Genomic DNA, 13,321 nt, shown 5'->3' on the forward strand with positions numbered 1-13,321 from the left:
GTTCCTTTCCCTTTCCCAGTCCCTTTGCTACAGAGTGGGTTTTTGTTGGGACTCTTTTGGTCTGTACCTGTGCATCATTCCAGGTCCCTGGTTTCTTCAGCTCTAAGTCTGGGAACGTCTGAGGCACAGAGAACACCCACAGAGCTCCTCACTGTTATTCCTAGGCAGTGTGCTCTTCTCCTTCCACATTTCAGAGTCTTAAGTTTGTGTTATATGTAATGTCCAAGGCATTTAGTTGTACTTAGAGGAGGAATAGAGAAAACTGTGTCTACTTTGGTCTTTCTGGAAGTGGAAGTCCCATTCAGTTCACTTTTATTGGCTTTATAATTTTAAGTCAGTCCCTTTTCCTGCCTTGAGAACTCAGGGCCCAAGCTTCTTTAATCACACGTGTATAAATTTCTTTGCATGGGGAGAGAAATTAAAATCCCAAGCCTAGGAGAGCTCTGTGCATTGGTGGGAGGGACTGGAAGCAGTTCCCACATTCGAAGATGCACATTGGGAGCTCTGTGGATTTCTGGCTTGCTTTAACTCAGCTTTTAAGGCCTGGGGCCAACCCCAGAGGAAACAGCGATGTTCGATCACTAAGGGATCTTTATATCCTCCAGAGGGAAAAACAAGTTCCCCGGACACAAGAGGAAGTTTCACCCAGAGATTTATAAGAACCTGTAAGTGGCCGAGAGGAGCAGCTCAGTGTTGGGAGTGAGGGTCCCTTCCAGCTTGGCCTGGCTTTTGAAAGTGTGGCTTTTTGCTTTTGATTCCTGAGGGTGAAACCCATCTGTGATACTTTCCTGGAGCCAAGCTTCTCTGGGCTTCATCCTTCATGAGTCAGCTTCCTTAAAACCCTTATTCCTTTGGGAAATGTAACCTCAACATATAACAGTCTATGTTTCTAATCCAGCTAGACCTAGTTGGGGACCTGGTTCTGTCTTTTGCTGGCTGACCTTGACGTTCAGTTGTCCCCTTAAAAACCATCTTGTGGTGCCGACTCTGGGCCAGCCATTGTGCCAGGTTTGGGGTAAAGTAGTGGGTAACTTTCATTTCTCCCTTTGCTTTACCTTCTAGCCATGCACAAGTCATCAGCTGGTTTAACTTCAAAAATCTATAAAAAAATTGGACTACTTTTCCCTATCTCCTCATTTCCTTCCCAGGCTGTTAGAATAAGTTCCTTGATTCTGTCCTTCCATCTAATTCTTTGCCTCAATTCATTATGTACACAGCACCCAGGGTAATCTTTTAAATCATGTACCAGATTAACATTCTTTTGTTAACTCCCTCCAGTTATACTCAGACATATTGAGGATGAAGTCCAGCCCCTCCTCAGGGCCCACTGGGTCCTGCATGTTCTAGTTTCCACGTCTCCTCTGATCTCCTCTGGTATCCCTTTCCTCCCATCCGGTGGGCTTCAGTCATGCCAGACTTTCCCCTCTGCCTGAGAACATTGAGCTTGTCTTACCTTTGGCTTATTACGCTCGTTATGCTCTCTGCCTTGGATAATTTTCCGTTCAAGTTTGAATGTCTGGTTTCTGGTTGTTATTCATTCAGGTTTCCATTCAAATGCTGTCCCATCCCTGCTCCTCCTGTCACATTTTATCCCGTCACCGGATCCTCACCCTTGCCTCTTCATTAGCACTTACCACAACTGGAAATTACCTGGATTTGTCTACTGGACTGAGCTCCGTGAGAGCAAGCATCACGCTCTTTCCTTCATTGCTGTCCATCCAATGTCTCCAACAGTTCCTGGCACTGAACAGTAAATGTTTGTTGAATAAAGTTGCTTAATCCTCTGGGGCCTACGTTTTTCTCTTGTCACATGGAATAATAATTGGCTAACAGTACAAGGTTGTAGTTTGAATTAAGTGAGATAATACATGTAGGAGAAGTACTTAGTACAGTGCTTGGCTCACAATAAGCCAAATAAGAGTTTGTCATTGTTTCCTTACGATTATTTATATTATAATGTTCTTTTCTTTTCTCACATGCTCCTGGAGTGTCATGGGCATTTGTCAGTGGCAGATGCTGACTGGTTGGACACTTGCAGTAACATCCTAACTGGGTTCTCTCTTGACTGTGTTTTTCTACAGGTTCTGCAGCTGGGCTCAGACATCCTTCCCCAGTACAAGCAGGAGGCCCCAAAGACCCCCCCGCACATCATCCTACACTACTGTGTTTTTAAGACTACGTGGGATTGGATCATCTTGATTTTAACCTTCTACACAGCCATCTTGGTCCCTTACAATGTCTCCTTTAAAACCAGGCAGAACAACGTGGCCTGGCTGGTTGTGGATAGCATCGTGGATGTCATCTTTTTGGTGGACATTGTGCTGAATTTTCATACTACCTTTGTGGGACCAGCTGGGGAAGTGATCTCTGACCCCAAACTCATCCGCATGAACTACCTGAAGACGTGGTTTGTGATTGACCTTCTGTCCTGTTTGCCATATGATGTCATCAACGCTTTTGAGAACGTGGATGAGGTTAGTGCCTTTATGGGTGATCCAGGGAAGATTGGTTTTGCTGATCAGATCCCACCACCCCTGGAGGGGAGAGAGAGTCAGGTACATGCCTCAAATCTCAGACCTTGTTGTCATGTCTTGAAAGCTGAATAAATGTGGGTGGTCAACAGAAGAGTCATTACGTGGGTGGGAACTGGCATGGCTGATGTCTGAAACAGAGGGAGCATGCTTGGTGGATAGTGTCGCCTGCTGTTTTTGTCCTTTGGAGGATTGGATGCCCTGCATGTCTGTGAATGGATGTGGAAGGGATCAGAGGCTTCCCTCCTATTTCATGTGGAGTGCAAGCCACTGGCTTGGGGTGGTAGGGCTGCAGAAGCAGGCATGCATCGCCACTGCATTGGAGAAACTTCCACTTGGTATGCAACTGCTGAACGTCTACCTATTGATTATTCTAATTATGGGGATTTTTCTTGCCTCTGCTGCTGACCTTTGGCTGTTTCATGACTCATTAACTCCTGCCAACAGGGATGCTGTTTACCCCCCAAGTTTGCTTGCTATTTTTTTTTTTTTTAAATGTTGGGAAAAGTTGTTTCTTTGCTAAAATGAGTCTTCGCAGTTAACAGTGGTCCTTAGTGTCCCATGTGTAAATTTGCTGAAGTAGTCAGGCTACGGTTGACTCCGGTCCTGTGACCAGGACGTGTACTATTGCTGGATGATGCTGCTTTGGATTGTTAGTCCTGCAGGCAGTGGAAGGAATGAAGAGGAAACAAATGCTCTGTACATGTGTTGGAATTAGGACATGCTCAAGCAGTTGGTGAATGGGTGCCTGTGTCCTGTTGCTTAGGAAGGGACCACTGGGCTCGTTCAGGTGATTGTCTCCTTTGAAAAAGCGAGGACATCAAGTCATCACAAAGGAAAATGTGAGATTTTTATTCAGCTTCAGTGTTCTGTGGGTGTTGTCTTTCCTTTTTCCACTGCCTCATTGATTCTCCAACTGGATGAAGATAAGGTAGTTGTCTGGTAAATCTTTAGCCTTGTAGAGCAGTGGACCCTCACTGCCTTGGATGGCAGAGCATCCCAGAAGTATTAGTCTGGCTGGGGTGTTAACTGGGTGGGTAATTCAGGAAGCTACCTGGAAGTTGCAATGAAGCAAGATTCATTTTCAGGCCTAGAGGGTTAGTGGGAACTAGCCTTGAGATAATTGGAAGGAACAGCCAGCTCCCTGCCAAGACAAGGCCTGGCCAGTGACTCTGACTTGCTGCTGACATAATGATGCCTCCCAGCCTTCAGATCAGTATCAGTAGTGGAGGTAGACTCCAGCCCCTTCCTGGGTGAGAACCCAGGTACCTACCACTTCCCTCTTCAGGGAAGGGGAGCTGATGTTCAGATGCTCTAAACTCAGAACAACCCCTGCTTTTATCTGTGTGCTGAGTTTTAATATACTGGTAAATCTCAGAGACTAAGGCTCTGGGTGGCTTGTGTGGATTTTTAAGGGGATTAAATGAGTGAGACTGATCATGTATAAGAACAAAACATCTCTAATGTGAACGCTGGGATTCTTTAGTGTGAATATGAGTACACATTGGGAAGGATATTTTTCTTTGTGAGACCATTTCTAGAAGATTTTATGTTAGTTGGTGAGGAAAATATGATCATTTTGGCTTAGATTACACAACGGAATTATTTCAACCTAAAAGAGCTTTTTATACACATATGGGAAGTTAAATTTAACTTAAAAAACCTTACAAGTTTTTAAAATAAACCATTTACTATTTAGAGCAATAGCATGGAAAATTTGCAGATAAATAGAACAGTTCTTCAGCTTTCACAGGTTCTTGTTAAACATGGGCAGAGCCATAAACATATTTGTTAATGTGTCAAGATTACCTTGTCCCTTAGCAAAAAGCACAGTGGCTCCCCCCAAGCACTGTGTGTGTCACAGTGGCAGTCCGTTGCCATCGACTGTGACTACTCCTGATGTGGTTTCTGATTTCCATAGTCATGAACTAGGTTGGCAGATAGGAAAAATGCCAGTTATCCGTAGTTGTCTAGTTGGGAGGGGTTTAGCGTCATAAGTAATTATAAGAGTATTAAGGGGCCCTTGTTATGATTTGCTTCCATGAAGACTTGATTTTACGTTTCATAATTTCTTTTCAAGCTTTGGCTGACACCTGAAGCAATGCCTTTTCATAACATTTGTTGTGGTGTGTGGGAGTCAGCGCCAGGAACCTGAAGATTTGGCTCCTGGCCCTCTTGGTATCACCTGTTAGGACAGCTGGGACTTTGTGCATGCCGTTTAGCCTCTATGGATCAGTTTTCTTCTCTACACCTTAGAGACCATGCTACCGTCCTGCCTGAAGACATGGCATTTCGGCAGGAGATTATTTGAGTTCCCTTCTAGCTGCAAAGTGGCCTTGGTGAGTTCTCACATCTCATCTGCAGTCATCTCACTTCAGGAGCTGATGATAAAAACGAGAAGCCCCACACTTTGAGCTCCTACCTGCAGTGGAGGTGGGAGGGAGGTGAGATGGGAGGAGTGTTCAGAGCCCAGGACTACCACGAAGGTCACCCAGTTCAGCCCTCTTCGCTCCCCGATAAGGGAACAGATGCAAGGGCAATATGACTCACTCAAGATGACATACAAATCATATGGCCACAGCAATAATGAGTCCCTTTCTGACTCCTCTCCATTTTTCATGGTGACAGAGTGGATAAAAATAGGGACAAAACACTGATGGACACCGTTGACCAAAACTGACCAAGAAGCTTCCAAAGTCTGAGGCTTAGCCCTTGGCCTGGTAGTGGTGGGGATGTTGGGCACAGTGTCCAAGGAGTGGGGGAGGTCTCTGTGTTCCTCCCAGAGCAGCCGTGTTAGTGATGTGACAGGCAGTTGAAGATGCTCACAGAGGGACAGACCAAGCATGGTTTTCTAGGCATAGGCCTTTTGTCGAAAGGTGCCATTAAATTAGTGGAAATGGAAGGCTGGTGGGACTTAGGGGAAGTTGGGGAGGCCACGAAGTGGGTTGTACCTGTCGAACCTGGGTATATGGCTGGATGAGAGAATTCCACTTACTGGTTTCTCATCTACTGCCTGCTGTCTTCTTGCCCATGCTCTATTGGTGGAGTTGCTAATCTAAGATTGCAACTCCCTCTGCTCTAGTCCCTTTTTCTTTGGGAGAGTGTGGGGAGGACAAAAAATTATTGACTCATTTTTTCATAAAAAAATACATGGAACTGAAGCCTCTCTGGTGTCTTCTTAATTATGCCAATGGAATTGTGTCCCAGTGGAGACCACCAAAGAAGAGAGGAATGTGCGGTGGTGGCTTTGCCATCTGTGTGTGTTGTCGCGGGTGGGGGGTGGAGGCTCTTGAAGTGAAAGGACTAGATTCAACCCAAGGCTTAGGGTCAAGAAAGAAGCGGGTTAAATTGCTAATGCCAGCAGTTGTGAATTCAGCCCTGTGGATGTCGCCCACCTCCATGATTTAAGCCACACAAACGCTTCCTTTGGACTCAACTTGTTTCACTTATGTAGATGGTCTACATTTGCGTCATTCTCCAGCCTGTTGGTCATAATCTGTTTTGGAGGCTGTTTGGGAATATGTTTGCACATTAGTTAAACTGGTGAGAGCACAAAAGGTCTGGAAGCTGGGTGAACTGAAGCTGGCCCTGGGTCTGCCACAGCAAAAGCCAGATGAGTTTTCTCAAGCGCTTAGTGGATTACTGGCCTGGTGAGCTTCATAGATTAAAGATGGAATTATTATTCACCAAACATATTCTCTTTCCCCAGGAAACCTTATTGCCTCCTGCCATTGGAGTGTGGAAGTGCCCAGGGACAAATGGAGCCAATCAGGCTCCTGCCCAGGTTACAGTTCTGGGGCCAAGAGCTTCCTTCCAGCCTTGGCTCTGTTACCTTGGACAGCAGCCAGTGGTGTTGCCACAGCTGACCCTTGCCAAGAACCTGCTCTCACAGGAGATGCTTCCCGTAGAGCAGAACAGGAGCAAGGAGTGGAAAGATGAATAGTATCAACAACAAATTCCCTTTAGTGAGGGTGTTTAACTTTCCAAAACATTTCACACAGTTTATCTTGATTCTTATTCTTCTGTCCCTTTGCTACCCAGCTGGGCAAACTTGTACAAGTGTTTCATCTCCCTTTGTTTGCCTTACCTGCAAGACGGGTCAATCCCAGCTCTAACCTTGAGGCCCCTGTGCAACTGTGGTCCCAGCTTTGCGGCTGATGGGAAAGGGCCTGACAGTGTTCAGGCAGTGAAGCTGAGCATCATTCTGGCTTTTGGCCTGCACTTTTCCCCGGGCAGGTCATGCTGCCTTGGCACAGAATCTGGAGCCAGAGTGAACCAGGCTGTGCATTTTTTTCCCCCGAGTCCCCCTTTTCAAATTGTTCCCTGGCACAGTCACTTCTCCCTTTTACACAGCTGACAGGTGAAATGTTTGAGTGGCCGGCATGGGTAAGTCTCTGTAAAGGTTGCTGGTCCATGTGCACAAGGCTGGACAGTGAAGGTGAAGGTCAAAAGTGACTCCCACATCAGGTTGCCCCCCTGCTTCTCTCTTCTTGGCAGATGGGCTCCTCTCTAGGTTCTCCTAGGTTCACTGTTCCTGGCTCTTCCAGGCTTTTCCTGATGCTGAAAACAAACAACCCCCATGGGTTGCTTGTCCTATTAATTGGTGATCATCAGTCCTACACTGTGGCTTTGATTTAGGTGGATGGACACCAGTTTAATTTTCATACAGACTCTTCTGCTGTCACCTGAAAGTCACGAGGTGACCTGGAATTTGCTTCCTTAGGATCCCAGCAATAGAGGCCATATCCATGGCTTGCAGTAGCAATTAAAATCAAGACTTTTTCAGAGCAATTTTAGGTTCATAGAAAAATGGAACAAAAAGTGCAGAGACAGAGTTTTCCTATCATTACCATCTTGCATTAGTGTGGTACACTGATTACAGCCAATAGTGATACATTCTTACTAGCTTAAATTCATTGTTAATGTTGGGGTTTACGCTTTGTAGAATACATCCAAAGGGTTTTGGCTAATAGTTAATGACAGAGCTCCATCATTATGTGTTACACATAATGTCCCACTGCTCTAAACATCTCTGTGCTCCACCTGTTCAACCCACCCTCCTCCCCAACCCCTGGCAACCACTCATCTTTTTACCATCTCCATAATTTTGCCTGTCTGAGGATGTCATATAGCTGGAATCATACAGTATGCAGCCTTTCCAGATTGGCTGCTTTCATTTAGTGATCTGTATTTAAGGTTCCTCCTCATTTTTTTGTGGCTTGATAGCTCATTTCTTTTCATTGCTCAGCCATATTCTGTTGAGTGGATGTATTATATCTATCTATTCAGTAATAGCAATTAAAGAAATTACTGAAAGCCATTGGTTTTCAAGCCTGATCAGTGCAGACCTTGTCCTGGGATTTCCTCCTGCTGTGGACCTGTTGGACACGGAGAGTAGACAGGTGCTGAGACACTGGTGTGCAGCCCATGCTATCTCCTGGATAAAAACTGACAACCTTTAGCACAAGTTGTTATGTCTGATATACTATGATGGACAGCAAAATGAACGTGCAGGATACTTTCCTTGTATTTCAGACTCTTTTCCTTGGCGTTTCTTTTATTTTGGTACTATTTATGCATTCAATTTTGGCAAACAAAAGAGGACACAAGCAGATAAACACACTATAGTTTTCATCCCCATGTCTTGTTAGGGGCAGGAAGTGCTGCTGGTGGGTGTGGTTCTCCTTTGACAGCCTGCCACGGTGGCCAGGGGTTGAGGTCTGATCGCAGTGATGTTCCCGATGTTGCCACTGGCCCCGTGCTGGCAGTGCTGCTCTCTTCCCCATCTTACTTACCAGGGGACTCCAGCCGAGATCTCTCCCTCGTATTTTATTACTTACTTACTTACTTACTTAATTTATTTATTTTTGTTATGTTCAATTAGCCAACATATAGGACATGATTAATTTTTGTTCAGCTCAGTGATTCATTCGTTGCGAATGACACCCAGTGCTCATCACAACGCCTGCCCTCCTTAATGCCCACCACTTGGTCACCTCATCCCCCTGTCCTCCTCCCTCTGTGACCCTCAGTTTGTTTCCCGGAGTCCAGGGCCTCTCATCGCTTGTCTCCCTCTCTGATTTGTTCACCTGCGGTTGGGCGCTCCCTTCCCCTGTGGTCCTCTGCTCTCTTCCTTACGTTCCACATTTTTATTTATTTTTAAAATCATTCTTCCAGGGGCGCCTGGGTGGCTCAGTGGGTTAAGCCTCTGCCTTCAGCTCAGGTCATGATCTCAGGGTCCTGGGATCGAGCCCCGCATCGGGCTCTCTGCTCAACGATGAGCCTGCTTCCCACTCTCTCCGCCTGCCTCTCTGCCTACTTGTGATCTCTCTCTCTGTCAAGTGAATAAATGAAATCTTAAAAAAAAAAAAAAAATCATTCTTCCAAACTTGTGCTCATAGTGTGTGAAGGACTGTGGAGATTTTTGGAGCAAACTAGACTCAGCTACCCTGCCTTGTTTCTCAATGTTTCCCTACTGTCAATTCTCTCCCAGGCTCTGTTCTAGCCAACCCAAGTTCTGCTTCTCTTTTAATTCTCCCCCAGCTTTTCTTGGTACCTCTTTAAGCTCTTTAAGCTTGTTCCTTCTTCTTCTTTTTTTTTTTTTTTAAAGATCTTATTTATTTATTTGACAGAGGGAGAGAGAGAGATCACAAGTAGACAGAGCAGCACGCAGAGAGAGAAGGAAAAACAGTCTCCCCGCCAAGCAGAGAGCCCTATGTGGGGCTCAATCCCAGGACCCTGGAATCATGACCCAAGCCGAAGGCAGAGGCTTAACCCACTGAGCCACCCAGGTGCCCCAAGGTTGTCCCTTCTTTAAGGAGATCTTACTGACTGGGGTGCTAGGGGAGCTTGCAGTCTGGTGGGGGCTGCTGGTAATTGACACTTGCAGCTTGCAGTCTGGTGGGGGCTACTGGTAATTGACACTGACAGAGAAAGTGAGACATCCTGTTCCAGGGCTCAGTTCAGGGTGCTATGGCTTACTAAAGGGGAGTACTTAGGTTAGTGAGAGAATCCAGGAAGTCTTCCTGGAGGAGATGATGGGAGTTAATTTGGTGAAGAGTAAGAAGGATGTTCTTGGAAGAGGAGAGAGCCTACAGGGGAGGGAGGCACGGTGAAAGACGGGGGCAAGATCCAGTGATGGAATCTCAGAGTCTTGCCAAGGAGTTTACGTTTTATCTTGTGGTCAAAAAGAAACAATTAAGGATTTCCATTAGATGTGTGCCATGATCTGACTTTGATTCTGAAGATGTATCAGGCAGCAGTGGTGACAATGAGAGGAAAATGCCCCAGATCTCCCCTGTGCTAGTTCCCTTGAACCCGCAGCATTCAGGCTGTTCTCTTCCTTACTGTAGTAAAGCAACACTACTTCCCTGCCCCGGATCTCTTATTCCTCTGGCCCTCCCAGTTAATGCCTGGCCAAGTGCCCACCCTGAACCCTGATTGGGCCCTGTTCTCTGCCCCTCTGGGCTGTGTTCCAGTGCCTCCTGTCCGTAGAGAACTCCACACCACGTACATCCATCCTCAGTACACTTGGGATGCCTGCTGTATTTCTCCAGGCACTGCCCTCCAAGGCAGGTCCTTTGTTCCCTAACCCATTCAAGCCTGGCTGTTACCTCCACCTCAGCTCTGAGCCTTGTCCATAAATCAAGTGGCTGTGCGTGTGGAGGCTTATTGTTGGACTCTGCTATTGTGGTCCACTGGTTTGTCTATTCTTATGCCAATACTGCACTGTGTTAATTAGCATAGCATGGTAGTGTTGGAATCAGTTACCTGTGTTCTTTTGTTTCAAGACTGCCATGTCTATTTTATTTTATTTATTTATTTTTTTAAAAAGACATTATTAGTTTATTTGACAGAGAGAGAGATCACAAGTAGGCAGAGAGGCAGGCAGAGAGAGAGGAGGAGGCAGGCTCCCTGCTTAGCAGAGAGCCCGATGCGGGGCTCGATCCCAGGACCCTGAGATCATGACTGAGTGGAAGGCAGAGGCTTAACCCACTTAGTCATCCAGGTGCCCCTGCCATGTCTATTTTAGATGCTTTGTATATCCATATAAATTCCAGAGTTGGCTTGCCGGTTTCCACCCAAACCCAATAAAACCTGTTGGGATTTTGCTTGGAATTACATTAAATCTAAAAACCAAATTAGAGAGGGGAGCCTGGGTGGCTTAGTCAGTTAAGCATCTGACTCTTGGTTTCATCTTAAGTCCTGATCTCCTGGGTCGAGACTGAGCCCCAGGTTGGGTTCTGTGCCCAGGTGGAGGCTGCTTGCTTATTCTCCTCTTCTGACCCTTCCCCTACTTGTAGGCATGCTCGCTCGCTCTCTCAAATAAAATCTTTTTAAAAAAATATTTGGAGAGAATGGAAGACTTAATATTGAGTTTTCTAAATGTTGGTCATAGAATATCCATTTATTTGGGTTTTCTTTAATTAGCAATATATTAACAAAATATTCTTAGCAATATTAGCTGCCATTCCTTTTGTTCTTGCTGTTAACTTATTCCTAAACACCTGGTATTTTTGGCACTCTGTAAATGGCTTCATTTCCTGATTGTTTTTTGCTGGTATAAAGTGTTTTTTGTTTACTGATTTTGCAGTAAATTTACCAAATTTTCTTATTAATTTGAAGATTTTGTAGGCTACTTAGAATTTTTCACATGCACAGTAATGTCTTTGTGAATAAAAATTATTTTGCTTTTTTTTCTCTGCAAAATCTATACCTTTATTTTTCTTCACTTAGTCCTGTCTAGCATCTATCATATAGTGTTGAAGAGAAGTGGATATAGGAGACATCCTTATATTATTTCTGATCTCAGGGGGAATACGTTCAGTGTTTCAGCATTAAGGATATTGTTGACTTTTGTTGTTTGTAAATACTTTCTGTTACATTAAGGAAGGTCTCCTGTATTCCTGGTTTTCTGAGAATTTTTACCATTAACAGATTTTGAATTCTACCAAATACTTTTCTGCATTTATTGAGATCAAATGTTTTTTCCTCCTTTAGTTAATGTGGTGAATTATATTGATTGACTTTTTTTAAAAAGATTTTATTTATTTATTTATTGGAGAGAGTGAGAAAGCACAAGCAGGGGGAGTAAGTTGCAGGGGGAGAGGGAGAAGCAGGCTCCCCCTGCTGGATTTGGGGCTTGATCCCTGGGGTTATAACCTGAGCTGAAGGCAGACGCTTAACAGACTGAGCCACGCAGGTGCCCTGCTGATTGACTTTTGAAGGTTGAATTAACTCTGCATTCCTGGAATAAGCCCTAGTTGGTCATGATGTCTTCTACTTTTTTAAAAAAAATTTTTATTTTCTTAGCTTAGTCACCATACAGTACATCATTAGTTTTTGATTTAGTGTTTCATGCTTCATTTTTTGTGTGTAACACCCAGTTCTCCATGCAATACGTGCCCTCCTTAGTACCCACCACTGGGCGAACCCGTCCCCTTACAGCTTCTCTCTAAAACACTCAGTTTGTTTCTCAGAGTCCATAGTCTCTCATGGTTCATCTCCCCCTCCGTTTGCCTGCCTTCATTTTCCCTTCCTTCTCCTGATGTCCTCCATGCTAGTCCTTATGTTCCACAAATAAGTCAAACCATGTGATAATTGTTTTTCTTTGCTTGACTTATTTCACTCAGCATAATCTCCTCCAGTTCCATCCATGCTGATGCAAATATTGGGTATTCATCCTTTCTGATGGAGACATAATATTCCATTGTATATATGGACCACATCTTCTTTATCCATTCGTCTGCTGAAGGACATTCGGTTCCTTCCACAGTTTGGCTATTGTGGACACTGCTTCTGTGAACATTGGGGTGCCTATGGCCCTTTTTTTCACTACATCTGTATCTTTGGGATAAATACGCAGTAGTCCATTTGCTGGGTCATAGGGTATCTCTATTTTTAACTTTTTGAAGAACCTCCACACTGTTTTCTAAAGTGGATGCACCAATTTGCATTCCCACCAACAGTGGAGGAGGTTTCCCCTTTCTCCACATCCTCTCCAACATTTGTTGTTTCTTGTCTTGTCAATTTTTGCCATTCTAACTGGTGTAAGGTGGTATCTCAATATGGTTTTGATTTGAATTTCTCTGATGGCTAATGATGTTGCACATTTTTTCATGCATCTGTTAGCCATTTGTATGTCTTCTTTGGAGAAGTGTCCATGTCTTCTGCCCATTTTTTGACTTGATTATTTGTGTTTTGGGTATTGAGTTTGAGAAGTTCTTTTTTTTTTTTTTTTTAAGGGTTTATTTATTTACTTGACAGAAAGAGATCACAAGTAGGCAGAGAGACAGGCAGAGAGAGAGTGGGAAGCAGGCTCCTCCCTGAACAGAGCCTGATGCGGGGCTTGATCCCAGGGACCTGGGATCATGAATGGAGCCGAAGGCAGAGGCTTAACCCACTGAGCCACCCAGGTGCCTTGAGTTTGAGAAGTTCTTTATAGATCTTAGATAGTAGCCCTTTATCTGTAGTGTCATTTGCAAATATCTTCCCCCATTCTGTGGGTTGTCTCTTTGTTTTGCTGACTGTTTCCTTTGCTGTGCAGAAGCTTTTTATCTTGGAGAAACCCCAAAGTTCATTTTTTGCTTTTGTTTCCTTTGCTTTTGTAGACTTGTTTTGAAAGAAGTTGCTGTGGCAGATGTCGAAAGGTTACTGCCTATATTCTCCTCCAGGATTTTGATGGATTCTTGTCTCACATTGAGTTCTTTCATTCATTTAGAGTTTATCTTTGTGTATGGTATAAGAGAATGGTTGAGTTTCATTCTTCTATACGTAGCTATCCAATTTTC

General features: G+C 44.6%; 1 protein-coding gene across 3 annotated transcripts in view; it reads left to right on the plus strand.

Annotated features, from left to right (window-relative positions):
• KCNH1 (potassium voltage-gated channel subfamily H member 1) overlaps positions 1–13,321 on the plus strand; it is a 382,012-nt gene that overhangs the window by 84,097 nt on the left and 284,594 nt on the right. For 2 of the 3 annotated variants that reach the window (XM_059146887.1, XM_059146889.1), the window contains one exon: positions 2,082–2,555. In XM_059146887.1, coding sequence (XP_059002870.1) covers positions 2,082–2,555 — 474 coding nt within the window. The remainder of the gene's footprint in view (positions 1–2,081; positions 2,556–13,321) is intronic. The other variant, XM_059146888.1, reaches the window with a different exon arrangement.

This window comes from Mustela lutreola, chromosome 14 (genome assembly GCF_030435805.1).
Source record: "Mustela lutreola isolate mMusLut2 chromosome 14, mMusLut2.pri, whole genome shotgun sequence".
In the NCBI taxonomy this organism is placed as follows: Eukaryota; Metazoa; Chordata; class Mammalia; order Carnivora; family Mustelidae; genus Mustela; species Mustela lutreola.